This window comes from Amphiprion ocellaris, chromosome 12 (genome assembly GCF_022539595.1).
Source record: "Amphiprion ocellaris isolate individual 3 ecotype Okinawa chromosome 12, ASM2253959v1, whole genome shotgun sequence".
Classification (NCBI taxonomy): Eukaryota; Metazoa; Chordata; class Actinopteri; family Pomacentridae; genus Amphiprion; species Amphiprion ocellaris.
The window spans coordinates 10,589,519-10,611,448 of NC_072777.1; the positions used below are offsets into that span (position 1 = coordinate 10,589,519).

General features: G+C 39.8%; 1 protein-coding gene across 2 annotated transcripts in view; it reads right to left on the reverse strand.

Annotated features, from left to right (window-relative positions):
• Positions 1-1,319: 1,319 nt before the first annotated feature.
• Positions 1,320-21,930, reverse strand: part of afg1lb (AFG1 like ATPase b) — a 35,036-nt gene continuing 14,425 nt past the window's right edge. The window contains exons 8-13 of one of the 2 annotated variants that reach the window (XM_023287666.3): positions 13,705-13,787; positions 12,454-12,524; positions 10,642-10,742; positions 9,543-9,683; positions 5,060-5,167; positions 1,320-4,000 (exon numbers count right to left, since the gene is read on the reverse strand). In XM_023287666.3, coding sequence (XP_023143434.2) covers positions 3,854-4,000; positions 5,060-5,167; positions 9,543-9,683; positions 10,642-10,742; positions 12,454-12,524; positions 13,705-13,787 — 651 coding nt within the window. In that variant the 3' untranslated portion in view covers positions 1,320-3,853. Of the gene's footprint in view, positions 4,001-5,059; positions 5,168-6,359; positions 8,273-9,542; positions 9,684-10,641; positions 10,743-12,453; positions 12,525-13,704; positions 13,788-21,930 lie in introns of those variants that run through there. The other variant, XM_055015767.1, reaches the window with a different exon arrangement.

Genomic DNA, 21,930 nt, shown 5'->3' on the forward strand with positions numbered 1-21,930 from the left:
TTAACATTATCATTCATCATTATGAAGCATCTGGAGGGGAGCTCGGAGTTCAGCGGTTGATTGTGCCTTTAATCAGGGAAGCAGGTTGTCAATCACGTCCTGTCACGGCGCCCAGGCCCCGCCCCCTGCTCCTGTAGTCCGGGATGACGTCACCTGGTTTATTGGCCAGAGATGAGGGCAGAAATCCAAGAAGCTCCTCCATCCTGTAAGTGATGCTCTGGACCTCCCTCCTCCTCTTCTTCCTCCTCCTCCTCCTCCTCTTCTTCCTCCTCCTCCTCCTCCTCTTCTTCCTCCTCCTCCTCCTCCTCCTCTTCCTCCTCCTCCACCACCTTGACTGGATCAAAACAGCCTCGTCTTCTTTGTCTCACCGAGGGCTGCCGTGCGCGTCGCGCGTGCTCGCTGTTTCTGTGCAGGAATGCGCGTTCACGTCTGACCATAACAACATCTCACTTAAGTCTTGCAGGATGGCTTTGTTATGAATTCTGCATATACATTTTGACATAATAATCTTACTGCCTTTCTGTCACTGTGAGCTGTTTGATTCATATGAATTATATTTTTATGGTGTCAGTCACAGTGTTTATGACTCTTTATGTCTCAGTACTCACAATCATCAAGGTTGAAGAACAAGAATGAATACTATTGTTTGACGGCGCTCATTGACACACATTTCAGCAGACAGATTGCCGCAATCACGCTCATTTACAGCAGCAGCAGCAGTCTGGAGTCTTTACTGTACAGGATTACAGGAGATAGCCGTCCTGCACGTACACACATACTGGGATGGTTTTTGTTCCCCTTTGCATCAAAGAGAATACCTGATGCAGCAGTTTGGCTCCCGCAGAGAACTATAGAGTTAACTGCTCTGCTGGATGTACAGCGGGAGGTGAGGAAGTCTGAGTTTGTGTCTGTATGCAGAGGAATGTGATGTACAGTGACCAGCTGTATCACAGTGAGATAAAGGCGATTCTGTGTCTATACAGAAGATCTGAATGAAGTAAATGCTTAGTACCCTTACAGAGGAATGTCAGCATCATTTTGTTTGCATTTGCAGTTGGTGATCATTCAGTTATGTCTGACTTGTTAACCAGCTGTTTAAAAAAAAAAAAAAAAAAAACGACTTCATGACCAGTCCACATAAATCTGACTTTTCTATTATATATTTTACTAATTCAGCGCTAACACATGCTGATGTCCTAAACTACCCTCTCTGCTCTCTACAGGTTTCCAGTTCTTAAAGAGAACTTCAAGCCTTTTCTTGAGTGCATTCTGAACATTTATCCACTGTCCCCTTTAACTGAAATCAGCTGAAGAGACTATTCAAATAACTAAATATTGACTTTTATTTGCTTCATCATGTGGCAAACCTGCACACTGAGAATAGTATGCTGCAATAGTTGTCTACTACACTATAGCATTATACATGTTCTAACAAGTTTATTTAGATATGTGTTGATCTATATCTCATCAGATGTGCTCCTTACAAACTCGGCTATGGCATCTTTGGCAAGGTTCCAATTTATTCTGCACCAAAGATAAACCCGCTTCACCCTAAATGCCCCTTTTGAAGGCCACAATAGTGCAGCACAAGGACACGGCCATACACCCAAGTCTGAAAATACACACACAGACCAAAGTCTTTCACATTTTTACACCTTTTCTGTTTGACTGAGGACACATTCTAACCAACGACTCTGTATAATCCAGTGAAAACCTGATTAAACAACTGTATCAGGACAATGTGCAACTGTGCTCTCTCAAAACTCATTTTCCGGACCTTCTGACATCAAATTCTTGCTACCTTTTAAACATACAGTAAATTGAATACACGTTTTAGGCATTTTAGCATGTTTTGTGTTTTATCAAGGAGGTGTGGACCACACAGGTGTAATGTTTGTGTCTTCCTCTTAAGCAATTAAAATGAAGATGCAAAAGCTGCTTCCGGTTTTCCCTTTGTCAGCACTGGGCATCATAACTGTGGTCCGGAGAGTACGGAGACGACGATTCCTCCTCTAAGCCAGCGTGAATCATCCAATTAAGACAATCACAAAGCCGGCGCCCATCTCTGTTTGTGGCTGATGTTTGCCCCAAATGGCATGAAGCTCTGATTGGATTAGGTGCCTCGGCATTGATTGATTTTTTATTTAATTAAAAGATATAGCAGGATCGACTCTGAGCCTGGCTACTGACTCAAGCATATTTATGCAACATGTCATGTGAGAGGATCTTTGCACACACCAAAATGCTTGAACCGTCCGTTAGATCTAATGACATTTTGCATTTACTCCGGTGTTTTTGACTTTGTCCATTGATGCTTGCTGGTTGGTAGAAAAACAGAATCTTATATAATGCTCGTGGATGAGATAGTGGAGTAGCTGTGTGAGCGGGCAGGTCCAGGCTGGAGTGGTGCACTAGGATGACCTCATCATTAAATGGACACAATAATAAACCTTGAAGAATTGTTGCCCTCTGCTGCCACCTACAGGCCAACAGGAGGGAGTTACAAAACACCACAGCCAGTACGAGTTCCATCTGCAGTTACATACAGCTAGAATATAGATGGAAAAGGTGTAGCTGGTCAAGTATAAATGTATTTTTCCACTTTCCTTTAACATATAGTATATTACATCTTTAGTGCTGAGGTCATTTTGTACTTCAAGATGTTAGTTTTTCCGTTTGAATGTGGGGTAAAATCATAAAATACCTCAACTGCAGGAATTATTGGCTCTATTCAAATTATGCAAAATATATGTATTTTCCGTGATGCCTGTTCCATTTTAGCCATTTTAGTGTTACATTTTACAAAAAAATGGAAGCGGTTTCCTACATGTAAATGAATGCTACATTTAATTCATGTACAAAAATAGACCAAAAAAAACCCCATCATTAAAGCGACTAAAAGAGAACACTTGCAAGTTGTTGCACGTAAAATTAATTCTTTTAGATTTCTTTGTACACCTCCCTTTTCTGTGAGTGCTTATTTTTTAAATATCTGATTCAACTACTGCTAATCGCACTATAATTTTAGAAACCTGGCTTGTTTGTCTCAACAAATTCGAAAATTCAAATATGGCAATATTTTGTCACAGTTTTTAGTTGGTAGTTTTGTATGCCATTACATGCAAGAATGCAAGACAAATTTCTCCACCCAACAGCCACAAAGTACAGCGTTAGAAATAGAGGCTCAGGAGATTCTACTTGGTTACAAATTCAGACTTAGAATAAACTAATAAGAGTCTAACAGCTACTGAGTTTACCATAAAGACACTTCAACATTTCCCTGGATATAAACTTTGAATTTGGTCATGCATAACATTTTTTAGCCTTCACCAGATTTTCCCCACAGCAAGTTAAATTGAAAACTGAACAAAGACTGACAATATTTCATAAAAACCTGGCCAGGTTGAGAGTATTTCCATTTTCAGATCCACCCACTAGAGGGCAGCAAACTACTGCAGTGAGGGACACTTGGTCTCCTCTTCTCTCTGAAGTGAGCACCTGTTTGCCTTGTGGTTCACACACGGTGAAGAGATTTACATATTCTTTCAATCAAATAGTCCACAAGGGGGAGAGAGCACACCTCATAGAAAAACGGAGCAAATAAAAAAAGCGCAGCACTCATGGAAGATGAGGAGTAGTCATACCCAAAGGCAAACGGCCTTCGTGCTTAGCTTTGCCTTGTTATAGATTTGCTGTGGAGTTAAGGGTTGTTTATTTCCTGCAAATAATTCACTGTGGTTGCCCAAATTAGATTTGAACTTTTCTAATTCTGCTAAATCTCTTACGCAGTGTCAGTAGTTAGTGAGGTACTGTGTTGTCTGGAGGTAGATGATTATCGTGGCAGCAGCAGATGTTAGGTGTTGGAGTGTTTCTTGCTGTGACTGCGGTCTCCCTCCACCCAGTACGACTCAGTCTGCATCCCCATCAGTCTGGACACGGTCCTCTGGAAGGCAAAGATCTCCTCCTCAGCTGTGAACAGACTAAGTCGCTCTGCTGCCTCCTGAAGAGAGCAAACACCAGAGTTAGCAACCAATACACTCAAATCTAAGCTAAAAAAGAGAGAAGAGAGGCTAGATCTGCTACCTCGTAAGCCAAAGGTCACCCATTAAATCCCCAGTCTGGAAGAATAATTCTGTCTGTAACTATGCCACTGTGAAAACAGCATTCCTGAGAAAGTGGATCTTTCTCTCAGTGAAACTTTCCAGAAAAATAAATAAAAAAAAAAATTCAGAAGCAATTAAAGAAAAAAAGAATGCATCTTTGAAAACAAACCTGTTCGAAAAACACACCTCCCTTTTATCATTTAAACCCCAAAACCTGACAGCAGCTTTGAAAGGCATTTTGTCTTTAAAGAAATCACCAAGATTGCACCATTTATCACAGAGAGAAACTAAAAACTGAAAAAACATGACATTTTAACTTCCCGAGGATCCTTGAACTACTCATGTGTGGAAAATGTACCAAAATCTAAGCTAACATTTGTGATATTTCATCAAAATCACTTTATTCTACATGTCTCATTAAAGAACTTTTTTTAAAAAATACAAAAAAAACCCTCAGATGCAACTAATGGTCACATGACATAAATTCAGGGACTGAACTGCAGGCTGTGTTGTAAGTAGTGAAGTTTCTATAATATGTAGAATCCCCATTTTTTTTTCCAGTGTTGGTAACACGTGTGGGTACAAGAAAATGCTGCACACTGTGATTCCAGGTTTTATTTAGGTTTTTGCCAAATAATTAATGTAAGAAATTTAAATTCTGTAATTTTTTCTGCTTTTTTTTGCTTTATTGCATTGAAAGTGTGACAAGACATTTCTGAGTTCTCTCTATTTCTAGCCATGTTTGTGTTGTTTCCATAGAGTTGCAGGACTTTATATGGCAGTGGGAAATTAGCCCACAGTGAGTGAAAATATGACGGGAGCAAAAAACACCCAGAAACTGCTTGGAGTTCACGCAAAAATGACTCACAAGAACATGAGTGGGTATAGCAAAGTGGCTTGTTATTGCAACAAAAAAGCAAATAAAACGGTGACGTGTAAATGAGATGTTTTCTCACCCCGCTGAGGCCCAGATCATCCAGCAGCTGTCGATCTCTCTCATCGTCTCCTCCACTGTGGATGAACAGTCGCTCTAAAGGCACCGCTGCCAGCAGTACAACTCTCACCTGGGCCAAAAAAAGACATGTGAATGTCCAGTTTGCTCATAGAGATGACTTCCTCCTGTGTATCATTAATGATTAAGTGTCCGTTTGCTGCGATCAATAATAAGTGGAAGTGGTTAACCAGTCATTCATTCATTGCCTAAAACTACAGTACTCATATTTCTGGCCAATATGAGGTGTTTTATTGCATCCCTGAGATGATTTAAGTGCATATTGACTTCTTTTTTTATTACTGAATCATACTGTCTCTTTGACATAATAAAGTATTTATTGATAAAATTACAGTGCATATGAGGTGAGCGCTGATGAGGCTGGCACAGTGCTGAGTGGTAATGCAGTTCTGTAATTACTTTTTGCAAAAGTGAATGGATTTACTGTTTGCAGTTTCAAAGCTACCATATCCATGGACACTTTTGTTCCCAAACGCTGACACATCAGATTGAAAGTAAAAATTCCAATCTGGTATAAATTGCATTTCATTTCATTTCACTTCAACGGCGAATAATACATAGAATGAAACTTCTGCTACGCTGTCTTCTCTGAGCTGTCAGAGCTATCTGGTCATCAGACTGGAAAAGCAGCACTGAATAAACTCTTAGAGGGGTTGCCTAGAATCAACCTGTGTCAGTGAGGTGTAGTGTTATCCCTTCACACTGTGCCAAGGGACACAGAAGCTGTGCAATTCCCTAACCAGCATGCAGCAAAAAGAAGAGAAGCGTTACATCTGAAAACTACCGTGTTGTACGACTGACACGGGTCTCTTTATTGGGAGCTCCAGCTGCTGGTTCCAGGTATCACCCCGGACTACAAGCAGAAGAAGTCAAGACTAGTGCTCAAAGATGTCCCTGTCCAAATACCTGGGAAGTGGCAGACGTAGCCATGAGCAGGCTGCAACATGTGGAGATTGTTCGCAAGGTGCAAACCCAGTGACCTGGGGTTTAGCTAATGAAAAGCAACACATTTCTTTGTCCAATAAGAAAACAATGGAAACTCATAGCTGTGACAGATGTGGAAAAGACAGAGCAGTGTTTCAGGATTTACAGAAGCTATAATAATAATAATAATAATAATAATAATAATAATAATAATAATAATAATAATAATAATAATAATAATAATAATAATAATAATAATAATAATAATAATAATAATAATAATAATAATAATAATACATTTTATTTGCACTTTTCATTTAGGCAAAATCTCAAAGTGCTACATTGAAGATATAAAAAGGATAAAAACAAAACAATCAGGTAAAATAACAATAAGAAACTGAAACATTCAGGGGCACATTTAATTAAAAGCTTTGTTGAAAATAAAGGTCCTTAGGCCTTTTTTAAAAACGTCCACTGTCTGTGGAGCTCTCAGGTGGTCAGGGAGGGAGTTCCCTATGCGAAGGGCAGCTGAGTGGAAGGCTCTGTCTCCTATGGTCCAGAGTTTGGTTCTGGGCAGGCGGAGGAGGTGACAGTTGTTGGTGCGGAGGTTTCTTTTCATGATTTATGACAGATGAGCTCTTTGAAGTATTCCGGAGTATTGCCATGAATGCACTGATGAGTAAAAAGAGTGATTTTGTAGTGAATTCTGGAGGATATGGAGAGCCAGTGGAGTGAATGGAGGATGGGTGTGATATGGCGTTGCTTCCGCATTCTCATCGGGATCCTAGCAGCGCTGTTTTGAATATACTGGAGCTTTTGCAAGCTCTTGCTAGGGACCCTAATGAGAAGTGTGTTGCAATAGTCCAGCTTGGAGGAGACAAAGGCATAGATGAGTTTCTCTGCATCAGAAAGGGTGAGTGTGGGATGGAGTTTCTCAAGATTTCTGAGGGGGAAAAACGAAGACGTGCACAGATGTTTGATGTGGTTGTTGAATGTCAGGTGAGGGTCCAGGCTCACATCAAGGTTGGTAACTCCTGAAGAGAGGGGAATGTCTTGTTCGGAAAAGGTGATGGTGGTTACGGAAGATGATCGGATCTGATGAGGGGTGCTGACAAGAATGGCTTCAGTTTTGGAGCTGTTTAGTTGGAAGAAGTTTTGCCTCATCCAGGCTTTTGTCCCCTCTAAACAGGTGGTCAGGGTGGACAGTGCTGATGAAGTTGATGATGAAGTTGACGATGATGATGGAGACAGCAGGGGAGTAGATGGGTTTGGGCTGACAGTCCTGAGATAAAGCTGTGTGTGCTAGCTGCCCCTAAAGCCTCCATCCACCAGTGCAGGCATCCAACACATCCTGCTAAAGTGCAAAACTGCAAACCCCAAGAATCACCAGATGGATCTGCAATCAGCTCATGAACAACAACCATCCCATGCTTACAAGCACCTTGTCTAATTCTTGAAGCCTGGAAACAGCTTCAGATTAAGACACAAGGCATATAAAGGCTCCTTTTTCCACCAAGGACTGAAACACGAGAGTCGCCCTCAATATACAGCTTTAACTCCCTCCAGAGATCATCAGGACTTCATCATATATGCATAATTCTCTGGTTTGCAGCTGCCAAGACCACTCTTCTCCTGGATCTCACCATCGCCTTGAAGGAGGGAGTGCAGACTGCTCACAAGCGTAAGATGATGAAATATTTAAGGTTGCAGAAAGTCAGGCTGCACTACCATTATCAGGCTGTCGGAGCTTCAGCAGTGCATCAACAACACAGTTGTTCCCAGATGTGATCAGGAGGAAGCTCAGTAGAGCAAACAAAGAGCTCACAGAGGTCTGAGGCTATTTTGGGTTTGTTAAGTTCTAATATTCTACTTCACACTTTGTGGCAGAAGTTTGGTAAAAGCTCTTTCCTGTTACAACACAACAATGCCTCCTTTCTTTAAACCAGAAAGGTTTAAAGAAAAGTCCTTAAAGAAATAGTTTTCTGAGTTTGGTATAAAGGGGCTTCATTCACTACATCTCTGTCCAGTCCTTGGAATAAACTGGAACACCACCATAAAGCCATTTCTCATCACCCAACATCAGTGCTGACCTTTTTAATGCTCCTGTGGTTGAATAGGAGCGATTCCTGGTGTGAAGCCATTTATTATCACCCACCATCAATGTCTGACCTCAGTAATGATCCTCAGTGGGGACAAATTTGTTCAGCCAGGTTCAAACCTCCTGTGTAAGGTCCTAAAAGCAGAGTGGAGTCTGTTGTAGCAGCAGAACAAAACTTCTGGGTTTGGAATGAGACGTCCAACTATAACGTATACTTTTCTGGTGTGGTACATGTTAGGGGGATAATGGGAACGTCAGGTAATAGGTTGTGTAATGAAGTAATAGTTAAAGGCAGAAAACACGTAAAAATAAAGAACTTAAAAATGCACTGTAAAAAATATCCCACGAAAAAAACAAAACAAAAAAATCCCGAAACAAATAGGGAAAATCTGGCAGCAAAGGTGTCAGAAAATATATGCTAAAAAATTATGGAATACTGCAACGTTCAAAAACGTTCGAAAATATTTTCAGTGAATTTAAATTAAGACAAACAGTGTAGTTTCATGGTCAAATATTGTGAATGAACAAATTATTATTAGAACATTTTTGATGTTTACATAATGTACAATTTTATTTTTATTATTGTTATCTTTTTTACAGTCAATATGCAAATTGATGTTTTTTTCTGTGATTTTACTAGGTATTATCTGTAATCTAATTAAACAGGAAAAATCCGTAAAATAATTTTTACATCTTATCTATTTTAAATAACAGCAAATATCTGTAAAATAATTATATTTCTGGCTGATTTAAATACAAAAAATACAGCAAAAAAGTGCAACTTTACAGGTAAACATTGTAAAAGAACAAATTAAAAACATAGATTATTTTATCATTTTATTATCATTTCAAGTGTTCGCCTGTTTAACAGATAACTTGTAAATTAATACTTTATTCTGTGATATTTTATCATTTTATTATCATTTCAAGTGTTCGCCTGTTTAACAGATAACTTGTAAATTAATATTTTATTCTGTGATTTTACTAGGTATTATCTGTAATTTAGTTAAACAGAAAAATCTGTAAAATAACTATTTTTAAAGCTGTAACATACATATTATTTTTTTTAAATACCAAATATCTGTGAAATAATTAGATTTTTGGCTGATTTAAATACAAAAAATACAGCAAAAAAGTGCGATTTTACTGTGAAACATTGTAAAAGAACAAATTAAAAACATGGATTGTTTAAAATCATTTTATCATTATTCACCTGATTAACAGATAACATGTAAATTAATAAATTTTTCTGTGATTTTACTAGCTACATCTGACAAAATGGGATATCTGTTAAAAAAAAAAAAAAGCAAAAAAACCCAGCAAATTGCTTAAAAAAAACAAACAAACATTTTTTTCACAATGTAATGTGTGGTATGAGGCCTCCCTATTTTTTTAAGCTACAAACCTTGTTGTCATAGAAGTTGTCTATGAGGGTGGTGAAGCGTCTGGCCTGGTCCTTCAGACTCAGAGTGAGCAGGGGAACATGGCGGATGAATACGGTGTCAAAGAGCCGAGCCATCTCCAGGTAATCACTGGCACCCAGAGCCTGCAGAACAGCAGAGCAGGACACACACTGAAACAAAGTCAGAATTTCTGAATGAACCACACATTAGAGCAATTCTTTTCCATGTTGCCCTTTTGAACAGCTGCCTCCTAAACACACACAATGAGTTTTCCACTCTGCACACTTGGCCTGAAAAAAAAAAAGACAATTGTGCATCGAGAGCATGTTGTGCAAAAAGACTCTTGTTGATGTCATTTTAGTCCCTGTCCTTGGTTCTTTGCCATTCAGTTTGATTGCTCTCAACATTAACGAGAACATGCCAACATCTCTCAGAGGAAGCCTTGAAGCTCAGATGCCTTCTAAAACTCACCGCTGTCCATCAGGGTTGAGACTTTTCACACACTGCAGATTGCTGCAGCAAACTGCTTTATTCGAGGCACAGTGGGCTCAACTAATCAGAAAACCGTCAATAGGCTTGCTTTCTGACATTGAGCACAAAATAGGACCAAGATGGAGGTCAAAGGCTTGGGCAATAAGTACACAAAGGAGTTAAGAAATAGAGCATAGAGGCAATAAAGAGACAAGAGAAACGCTTTGAATTGGAGGAGTTTTGATTAGTGGTGAGTGGATTTTGTTCGTGTGAGAGCGTTCTGTATGTGCGAGTCAAAAAGAGAACAGAAGGATGTCTGCACTTTGAGTTTGGCCAGATGTTATTCCATATATTTCATTCTACTCTATAATATTAAGCTGTTTCAAAAGGGAGAAAATTGTAAAACTCTTTTCCATGTCGGTATAATAACTGCATTTTGTTAAAGAAACGGTTCAAAACTGAGACAAGCTGGATTTAATTTACTCTTTGTTTCGCACTTTGTAAACATTTTTATCTCTATATAGCCGAAAGAAAGTAATTGTCATTACGTTGTGGTGCTTTTACATGTACAACGTGGCTGCGATGAAGTAAATGGATATTTATAGAGAAAATGATGTGAACAACACTCACTCGACCACACAGCTCTTCAAAAGTACAGTCAGCGACGGAGCCGCAGGTCTTTGCTAGAGTCACATCTCTGCCCAGCACAGAAAGCACCCGAGGACCTGTAACTATGGAAACACGCACAGAAACAATATCAGTGATTCTCATGTTATGCAGTTTTTATTATCACAACTTAAACTGAATCTTTACGTTGAAACAAATCTTTAAAGAAATGTGCTGCATTGCTACAGTACAGAAACAAATTTTTTGTTAAGAAGTAACTCTTTTTTACTTGCTGCATTTGTCAATCCTTTTGCAATATAGATTTTGAAAAGTGAAAATATTATTGTCTTTGTATGACAACATAATTTTAAAAACACTACGTTATGCTTATATGCATAATGACGTTTCGAATCAAACATTTCTACATGTGTCTACAAATGTTATTTTGTGATACTATGTCACTTTTAAACCGGATTTCTTAAATCTGTGGATAAAAAAACAACAACTACTTTTACCTGTAATAATCAATAATATACAAACAAATCTGGCAGCTTTGACTAGTTCCTTTAAATGTGGAATTATGATACTATATTTTATAAATGATAAACCAGCTGATGTTTAATATTTTTACTATTATGAAGTACTTCATTAACAATTGCAAATTATTAATGTATTTATTCTAACAAGTATTGCTCTATTTTTCTGGGCTACAGTGCTCCGTTGTTGTACAGACATCTGGTTGCTAAAAATGTAAACTAAAAACACTAACGTACAAACTATTGATTTTAGACTTTCACTGGATCTACTGATGTTAGTGAAAGTAAAGAATATATTGTGTATATTGTCAGTCTTATCCTTCAGAACCTTCTGAGAGGCTGCCTGTGGGTTTGAGAGGAATGTTGTCTTTACAAAATCAACAAAATTACACCATTTATCAGAGCTGGAAACTGTAAAAACCGGGTGATCACATTAGAGCTGCCCAGCAATCCATGACCTACTCATCTGTGACGTGCTGTTCAATCTGAAAATCAAATTTAAACTGAAAATCACATCATGCTATGTGCATCATTAAAAAAAAAAAGAAAGAAACCGCAATAATCAAATTTTGCAAAATAGCAAAAAAATGACACATCCATCAAAAACACATTAGTAATTTAGCTGCAACCAACAGTTATGTGACAAAAATTCAGGGACTTTTTGTCTCAGCTGGGCTGAACTGCAGGCTGTGTTTTAACAGAGCAGCGAGAAGACAAATATGGAAACAAATTAAAAACGTAAGCAGTAACGTATAATCTATAACATGCAGACTCACCATTTCCCCCCAGTATTAGTAACAGCTGTTGACACTTGAAAAAACAGCTACACATAATTCCATTTGTTTTTCTTCAATTTTTGTAAAATAAATAATTATATAAATTAAACTTTCTTTTCTTGGTTATGACTTATGGCATTGTAACTGTGTTATATTGCACAGAGGACATGTTTGAGATCTTTCTTCTTCTGACCACTGTTTCCATAGAGGTGCAGGACTTTATATTGCAGCGGAAAATTAGCCCACATTGAGCAAAAATGTAACAGGAAGACACCCAGAAACCACTTGGGGTTCAGAGGTATTAGGTGGAAAAATGGGTGGAAAAAGTAGCAGATAAAAACATACAATGAACAAATAAACCCAAACAAACATTTCCTAATTTCTTTAACATTGGAAGCAGTCTGTATGCTAAAAGTGTTATTATGCTATATCAGATCTGATTACACTGGAGATGTAAAGTATGTAGAATTTTGATGTTTCCTTGTGAATGTAGTGCAATTAATGTTGTCCTTTAGCTTTCTTACCACTTCTTTGTCTTAATGCCAGCTCCTCAAACAGAGCATCCAAGAAGGCTTCGGCTCCAGGCTCCCCTGTGCTGCACAACACACACACACACACACAAGCAAACACACACACACACACACACACACACGAACACACACGAACACACACGAACACACAACACACACACACACACACACGAACACACACGAACACACACGAACACACACGAACACACACACACACACACACACACACACACGCAAACACACACACAAGCAAACACACACACACACACACACACACACACACACACACACACACACACACACACACACACACACACACACACGCACACACACACACACAACACACACACACACACACACGAACACACACGAACACACACGAACACACACACACACACACACACACACACACGCAAACACACACACAAGCACACACACACACACACACACACACACACACACACACACACACACACACACACACACACACACACACACACACACACACACACACACACACACACACACACACGCGAACAGGCGACGAGAAGAAATAATAGGATATGAAATTAATAATGCTGAAGTGGCCACATCAAACGGTGGCAGCAAGGAGAGCAGGGGAGGGGGGGTACTTAGCTTTTCACTCCATCAGTAAAAAACAGGATGTCAGGCTCTAAACACAAGCATTAGCCTGTGAATACGCATCAAAATAAGAATGTGAAGTGTGTGTGTGAGTGTGTGTGTCTGCATGTGTGCTTGTGTTTTAACTCCAGGTAAAAGGGTGCGATGGGCTCTGGTTACAAACAGTGAAAGGACGCAAGCACTTGTTTTTCCATGTGTGTGTGTGTGTTTGTTCATAACAGCATAATATGTAATAAGAAAAATAGAAAACTAGCTTTTAAAGCTCTGCCATTTTCTAATATTCTATTGATTCACATTTCATTCTTTTCATAGCTCTGTAAAAGGTAATGCAGGTCTTTATAAACCTCCCAGCCTGCTTCTACCCATTTATCCATCTGTTTGCCTTTTCTGGCTGTCTCTTAAAAAAATCAAACTACGTGCAAAAACATCTCCTCTGTGTGTGTGTGTGTGTGTGTGTGTGTGTGTGTGTGTGTGTGTGTGTGTGTGTGTGTGTGTTGTGTATGCAGCTTAATGTTGACTATCAAAGCTCCGCACAAAATCTGAACTGAGTTGGATGAAAACAGAAAACAAATGATGTTACTACTGATACTGTGTGTGTCTTACAGGTAGTAGAGCTTCCCTGCTTCAGCCTTGTCCGTCCTCCTGTAGTCAATCCCAGCATCCAGGCAGATGGAGTGGCAATATTCCTGTACACACACACACACAAACACAACAGTACAATTGAAATATCAGTCAAAAGACAAAACATTCACAGTGTGCCTATCTAACATAGATGGGCAAGATGGAGAAAAAAATAAGCCGATTTCTCTAAATTCTGCATTTTTAATTGGTTGGTTTACAATTATGATACCGAAAAGTTAGAAATTTCAGTATTCAATAAACACACTTTATACAAACTACATCTACACGTGACTTGCTGATGACTCAAACTGATTCACACAACACTGTTACGTATTGTGTGTCCTGTGCATTAAATGGGAAATGGTACAGTGGGAGTGAGACGGATAGGAAATATTCCACATGTTAATTTAAGACGACACAAGATCAGATCAGATCTACTTTATTCATCCCGGAGCAAATCATTTTGCCAGCGTACAATAAACAAAGGTTAGTGGAATATACACAATTACACAGAGGTTAGTAGTAAAACCGAAATAACAAATAATATAAAGTAAAAAATACAAAGTACAAATGTAAGTTTCTAAATAAGTAAGTTGCTAAATAGCAAAAGCCTTTAGACAGAATCATGAGAAGAATTTACTTCTTTTTCCTTTACAAATTAAAATAATGTATAGATTGAGTCTTTTATCTCGTAGAATGGGTGGCAGTTTCTTTAAAGGGTAAAGGCTGAAATTCTGCTAATAAATTGGATGCTGGTTGGGATTACTTGTGCAGCTTATTCACATTTTTTTCAGTGTATTTCCCATGGTTACTGTCAACAAATTCCTTTTAAAAATACTGAATAAACAATGTAGTTCTTCCCAAACTAGCTGTGCTGCTCATCCAAAAATCCACTAGTAACTACTGAGGATGTAAACCTTTAGTATATCCTAAATTAGGATATACTAAATACAATAAATAATTTCCATTCTTATTGTAGTTTTTACCAAATGATACTAAAACGGAACTAAATAATACATTTATTAGAGGTGCTAGTGAGCATTTGTGTCACCCTGGCTCAAAAAACTACACTGCCCTTGTTCATCACATGGAAGTTTTACTTTTAATGCACTTGTGATTTTTTGACAACAATGATGGTCTATGGCAGAGAGGAGTAAAATATATTAAACTTGGGCTACAAAGATTAGGCCAAACATTATTGCTTCAGTCATTTTTAAAGTCAACAATAAGAAAACAAAACACAATTTCACAGGCAAATCGGTTAGATCTTGTATGCTCAGCACTTCTTAAAAGCCAGATCTGAGTTTTTGCATTGATTTTTACTGGTAACGTAGAGGAATATTCAAAATACAGAATGGAAATATAAAAAAATGAAACACACAAATACAGTTAAGCATAGCAAGATATCAGATTAAACACACGAGACGTTCATTTTTATTTTGTTGCTGTGAATTAAACTGTTGTATTTCCTGATGATATACTGTTAATATGACATGCTCCTGTAGTGCCAACGTAACAAAACAGCTTCCATTGCTCTGCAGTTCTCTCCTACACGCCTGTAATGTGAAAAGTAGACAATGGCAGCTGAGTGTCGCTGCTCCCTGCTCACGCTAAATAATAAAACGGAGAAAGAGCAACTGAAGAATGAACAAATAAAATGACGGTGCATCGCAGAAGGCAGCAGGCATCTTACTATCCGCTGACAGCTCTGAAATATGGTGTCACTTCTTCATGGTTTATTGAGCTGATCCATTGTTTTGCAGCTATTCAAGTGTGTTCTTGCAGGGTCGAACCCGCGATGCAGGGTTCAAACTTTTCCAGATAGTGTAAAACGTCAACAGGATTCATGTCAGGGAGTACAGCACAAACTATAATCATCATCTCCACTATTCTATCAAAGAAAAGAGAGGAATTGCATATCATCCCATCCAAGCCATCACCGGCTGACTGAGTATTCAACGACAGCTCCAGTAAATTATGAAATCAGTGGATTTCTGCCACTGGCCTCCTTAAGCTGCAAGATAATTAGTAATCATCACAAAGCAAGGGGACGGAAATACTCTATTCTTCTCTGCTGTCAACTTTTTATCTCCGTGTCCGCTCACACAAACGGGGTTCCCACTCTGAGCCAATTGGCTGAATCAGGCTTAATAACAACCTGACAAACTCGCCCTCCCCCAAGCACAAAAGGGAGGTGTCATTTCATCAACCTGCTGTGACCCCACCAACGGGTAAATAGTCCCTCCAAAAAGGGAGAAAAAAAAACTTGTCACTATTGCAGCTACATCATTAGAATCTCAGTTCGTCTTTTCTCCTGCCATCCTCCCTTTATGAAGCGCCTCTACCTTGATGAAGATGCGTTTCTTGACGGCGAGGCGAAGTACAAATAAGAGAGGGAGAAGAAGGAGGAATGGAAACACAATCAGTGGTGATGATTCCATTGGTTATTTATAATCAGATGAGGCTGAGGCCTTGCGGGTCATTACTTGATTATCCATCTTGAGGGGATTGTCAAGTTCTCACTCCTCCAAGATTTCATCCGCCTACACATTGTGGTCTTATGAGCCCCCCACCCCCACCCCCCAACGCCGCCATGCTCCTCTCACAATCCTAGTCAGCGTACTTTGCAACTTTCAGTCTCATCTCAAGCTGTGCCTTTAGTTTAATCTCTAAATCCTGCTGTACAGATATAAAACATCGACCAGATATACCCATTTTATTAGTGTTGAAACTGAGTCAACTGATCAGTCAACTGACTAACTAATAAAACACTAAAACAGGATTAAGCAGTGCACTGGTTTGAGACATATTTCAGCTGTGGAGTATTTATGTGGAGATGACTCGAATAAACTACAATTCCCATGTTGTAGTCATTTTTCGGACAACACTGGAGGTCTATGGCACATATTAGTAAAACATATTCAATTTTATTCTCATTTTTTGAACAAAACAAGCAGTTCAATAGCACTACCTTGGGCTTTAGGGAACTCTTTTAGCATTTTTAGATATTTTATAGGGTAAATATATAATCAGCCTCCTCCAGGTTTTTCAAATATTTAGACTTGATGCTTTCTTTTTGTGTTATTTCGGAAACTATACAAACTGAACCAAAAGACCTTAGGCTCTTGGAAATTGCAATGCTTTTTTAAAATTATTTTTAAAGAATATATCAGATAAAATTGATAGCAAAACATTTGTTTGCTGCAGCCCTGCAGACTACAATTGTGCGTTTTTGTGCAACTGATGGAAAAACTAGGTAAATGTGCAGGGGACTCAAAGAAAAGCATGCAACTGCAAATTAAGAATTTCACTACTTGCACATTCACCGACTCAGACACAAGAGGGGAGGGACACAAGAGAGAGATGACAGACATGAGAATCAGAGACTCTTTAGAAGAAAGTCATCCAAACACATGTAGCTCCAATCATGTCATTGTCCGAGCTGTCCGCTGCTCTCTCTGGACAGCCGTTTAGCATAAAAACAGAGTGGCTTTTTTTTTTTCCCTGCTCCCCTCGGCGCCTGCTCCCTCCACGACATATCTTTCTCTATCCTTTACTCCTCAAAAAGTTGCTTTTGAGCTTTTCAAAGAGCGCGGTGCCATTGAGCTGCAACAAAAGCCAAGGATAGCTGACTATTGGGCCCTGATGAGGTCCACTCCCTCATTACCCGGCAGCAGAAAACATTTGATGCTTTTTTTGTTTGGCCTGGAGAATTGACCAGGCCTCAAAGAAATGCAGGGTGGGAAGGCTGAAAAAGAGACGAAGGGGGAGAGACAGAGAGCGGGGGGAGGAGGGGAGGGGAAAGGTTGTCGTTCATTCAACCATGTGTGTCTTACAGCCCTGTGTGGAGGGACAGAAGAAAAGTGGGAAGGGGGGGGTGCAGGGATAGAGGGGTCGAGAGAGAGAGAGAGAGGGAGAGGGAGAGAGAGAGGGGGGAGACAGACAGGGGAGAAAAGAGAGAAAGCTTAAAACACTGCCTTTATGCTGGCAAGTTCTGGACGACTCTTCTGACATCAAAGTGTTTTCACTAACTGGGGAGCTGCTGTGTGAGACGGGGGTGTATCTGGTGATTTTATTCATTCTTGGGCAGTCGGAGGGGAGTGGAGGGGGGGCTACGTGACAATGTGAACACCCTAATTACACCTAATGATCTATTCCCTTAAAGTGTGACCGTCTTGGGCCAGCCGCGGATTGTTCTGCAGGGTCGTTCTCACAACCTCCCCCTGCCTCGGCTGCTCCTCTTGGGGAAACATCCTTTGAGTCGGAGGCCCCACCTTTTGTGATCTGGGACCTCGCTGGACCCCCCACCCTCAACCCCTCTTGAGTTTCGTTGGCCCAAAACCGAACCGAAACCGCGACTTGGGGCGGGCTGTGCTACCTGCACCTGGCCAACAGAGGCTCCACATGGTTGTAACAAGAAGTCAGGACGTGAGAAATGGGTTCCATGTAGCTGAGCGCATGAGAGCTACTAAAGGTTCTGCACTGGGTTCCATTGTAGATCAGGGGTTTAATATCAACCCAGCAGACCTATAAAGAGTACTTCGACTCACATTTAGCACTGAGCTCACATAAGACTGTCAGACTGCCCTTTAGTATGACGTAACACTGGTCTAAATACAGGCCAGGATGCTACTCTTAGCTAAAATGGTATACTGATTGCTAATCTATCAATACGCCTTTGATTTGAGTATCCATACAGGCATGAATAGGATCAATGCAAAAAAATTGGTAAGTCTCAGTTTAGCTCATGTTCTGGACACATGAACGCATCTTGGTGCTGCTGCTCTCTCTTGGTGAATTCACACAATATATTGATTAGTTTGCACTAACTAACCTTGTCTTGTGTTTTAATATGCATGTAATTAATTAAGAGAGAACGGTCAAAAAAATGCATGACGCATATCAGTAATTCATTAAACGCACAAGAAATGACAGTATGCTGACTGCTTCTAATCATAAAAGTGTCAGTGATTACTGCACTAATGTTAGCATCAGATCAGAAATGTGTAATGTGCCTGAACATATACTATGAAACTAGGACAGCGTGTCTTTCAGTCTTTCATTTATGACATGATGCTGGGGGTGGCAGGTAGTTTGTATTGGTTTACTGCATTTTTATTCCTTTCATCTGTTAAGCACTTTGTGTTGCATTTCCTTTGCATGAAAAGTGCGATATTAAACTTGATTGATCGATCATACCTTAAATCAGCCCCACAATAGCATAAAAATGTTGAGATCTGCACTATATTGTAAAGCAGACTTTCCATGATTTTATTGTGTACCTTTACCTTTTCTTTGGTTTTCTTTCAGACAGCCATGTAAACTGTGAAAATCCTCTAATTCCAGCTAGATTTAAATATTTTCGGATTTGTCTTTCTCCTCTGTGAAAGTAAACTGAATATCTTTGGGTTGTGGACAAAAAAAAACAGTGGAGGACATTGCTTGGGCTTTGGGAAACATTTTTAACCATTATTGTCATTTTACAAATACAATAATCCTCAGATTAATCGATAATGAAAATAATGTTCAATTGCAGGTTTAGTGCCACGTACATTTTTTCTGGTATGTTAGTCTTGATGCAATATGTGGAACACTTTGAATCTCCCTTCATAATGCCATCTTGCCTGATGTGAACCACAAAAATCTTTTGGTGCTTAATATATAAATAATTCCTATATCTGCATAAGAAAGTCTCACAAAATGCTTCAATTCCTTCTATCTAAAACCTGGATGTCTTTTCAGTGAAAAAAATACACAAAATGCTGTCCACAGTTCAGTTCTGGGCAGCTGGACCTTCACTGCATGTCATTCTTCTGCTCTCTTTCCCTACATTTACTGTCTGTCTGCACTGTGAAAAACTAAAAAAGGCAGAAATGCTCCCAAAATCTTAACATAAACCACAAAAAACACAGAAAAACATCATTTGGGCTAACGAAGCCAAGGTAGTTGGATCAAGGTGGCAGATTTAATTCTGGCTCTTCAAAAGGAGAAAAATCAATTTATCCTTTTTTGAAATGGTTCAGGTTTTAGAAGAGAGGGACACAGATATGAAATAAGTGAGCTTTGCCCTCGAGGCACACAGTTAGTGGCACTGGCCTGCTATTAAATGCCCCAGAAGACAATGAGTGTCATCAAATATCAAAATCCATTTGATTTGAACCGGCAGGCTTCCGGCTCTTCACAGTCCTTCTCACCAAGGTCTCCACTGGAGGACCATGTCCCTCTCATTCTTTAACGTTTCTTTCTCTTCCATTCGGTTTTTATTTATATATTTCCTCCTCTCTCATCACCAACTGCACAGCACACAGCATTTATTAATGACACATACACACAAAAAGAAAGGAGAAGGAGAGCGGATCAAAAGAAGGGTTAAAAACAGCAGGAAACCCAGAGATACTCAAAGTTGCCTCAGGGTTGTTGTCATGTTTTCCTCCTCTCTGCCGCTTTGTGCGCGACTGCAATCGAACAAGCGGAGGGAAAATAAAGTCACTATTCTGCTTCCAAAATACAGAGACCTGACCTTGGGTGAGTAAAGCCAGCGAGCAGAACAGGATAGTGATAGAATAAAGAGCGGGGATAGAGAGGTGGAGAGAGAGGATGGGCGATGAAAAGTGGAGTGGAGAGGGAGGACAGTTTGTGAGAGAGAACGAGTGTCTTAGTTACAATACTGGCAGTGTCCATTAAAAAAAAAGGAGAAAAAAAGCCCTAAAACCCTGTATTTTATAGAACTCTGAGCTTTGCCATGGCGACAAAGAAAAAGAAGCCTCAACAACTGAATAGATGATGGAGTCTACAGAGCTGCTAAAACAGACAAGAAATTACAAATGACTTAGTAAACGAACCAACTGCTCAACAAACCAAACAGTGAGAATTCAATGAAGTTTGGAGCTACTTAAAACATTCGTCTTACTTCTAAAATGAGGAGCCTAGATGATGGCAGAGGTTGGGGCGCTGCGGAAAAAGGGTGTCCCAACTGATCAGAAGTCAATCGTTAAATAAAGATATCAACTCAAGCGGACAGAGACGGTGGATTAACCTCTGCCCCTCCGGCTCAGGTGATAAGGAGGAGAGGTCAGAGGCTGTTTTTGCATGTTAACACCCTCATTCTCACTATAGAAACACACTCTGGCACACACATGCCACAGTGATCTGCATGGACGGAAGACGACCTGCACTGCTGCTCCCTGCGAGCATTAATTCAATCCATTAAGGGTCAGCTAGTTAGCAATGTGACCCCGCTAAAGCACGCTTTAACTCTGCAGAACGGGCCGCTATAGAGGAACGCTTTGCACCCCCAAAAAAACCCCCAACCCCGAAAACCAGATGGCCTCACAAAGGGGAACATGGGACCCTGAAAGAGAGGAGGTAGTACGGGGCCGCGAGGGACAACAGGCATTCAGGACCTTGATGAGGGTGGATTAGAGAGGGCAAGGGTGCTGCTGGGATGGTGGGTGGGTGGGGAGCAGGGTGACTCCAAGACTTCCCCAGTTGCAGTGGGCTTCATTTGTGTGCGCCTGCGTGTGTGGTTGGGATTTTGCAACGAGCTGGATTGATGACTCTGAAACTGTCTGCGACACCTGGACAACACAGATCGGCCTTATCGATCCCGTTAAAGCACCTGTCTGAGGTTTGTGATCTAACAGGGAAAACAGTCTTGCAAGATCCATCCAGTGATGGAGTTTGGAGGCAAAAGCTGACAGAAAAATCTAAAAAAAAACCCATCATATCAACTCATGTTATACATTAAATATGTAAATATGCTAATTTGTGATGTTATCTTATGTCTGTATGCACAGATTATACTAAAAAACTGAGTCAACCTGATTTGTAAATCACCCCAATTGCCCTTTTCCTACAATATGTACTGTAATTTTTTAGTCATAGTACAAGAAAATAATAACTCTACATTGTTCTTCAGAAGCCTCTGGTTCTTCAGACTACCATCACCAGTTGAAGTTGGTTTTTACATACTCTATGTAGTCATTTCAAGTAACAAAGGTACTTTCGTGGAGTTATTTGATGGCAGGTAATAGCATGGAATGCGAGCTGCAACTATCTTTTTTTTTTTTTAATCATTGATTAATCTGCAAATCATTCTCTCAGTTAATTGATTAAACCATCAGAAAACATTGAGAAATGCTCACAGTTTCTTGAATCCCAGGTTGGCATCTTGTTATAAGTTCTTCTGCTTGACCAACAGTCCAGAAC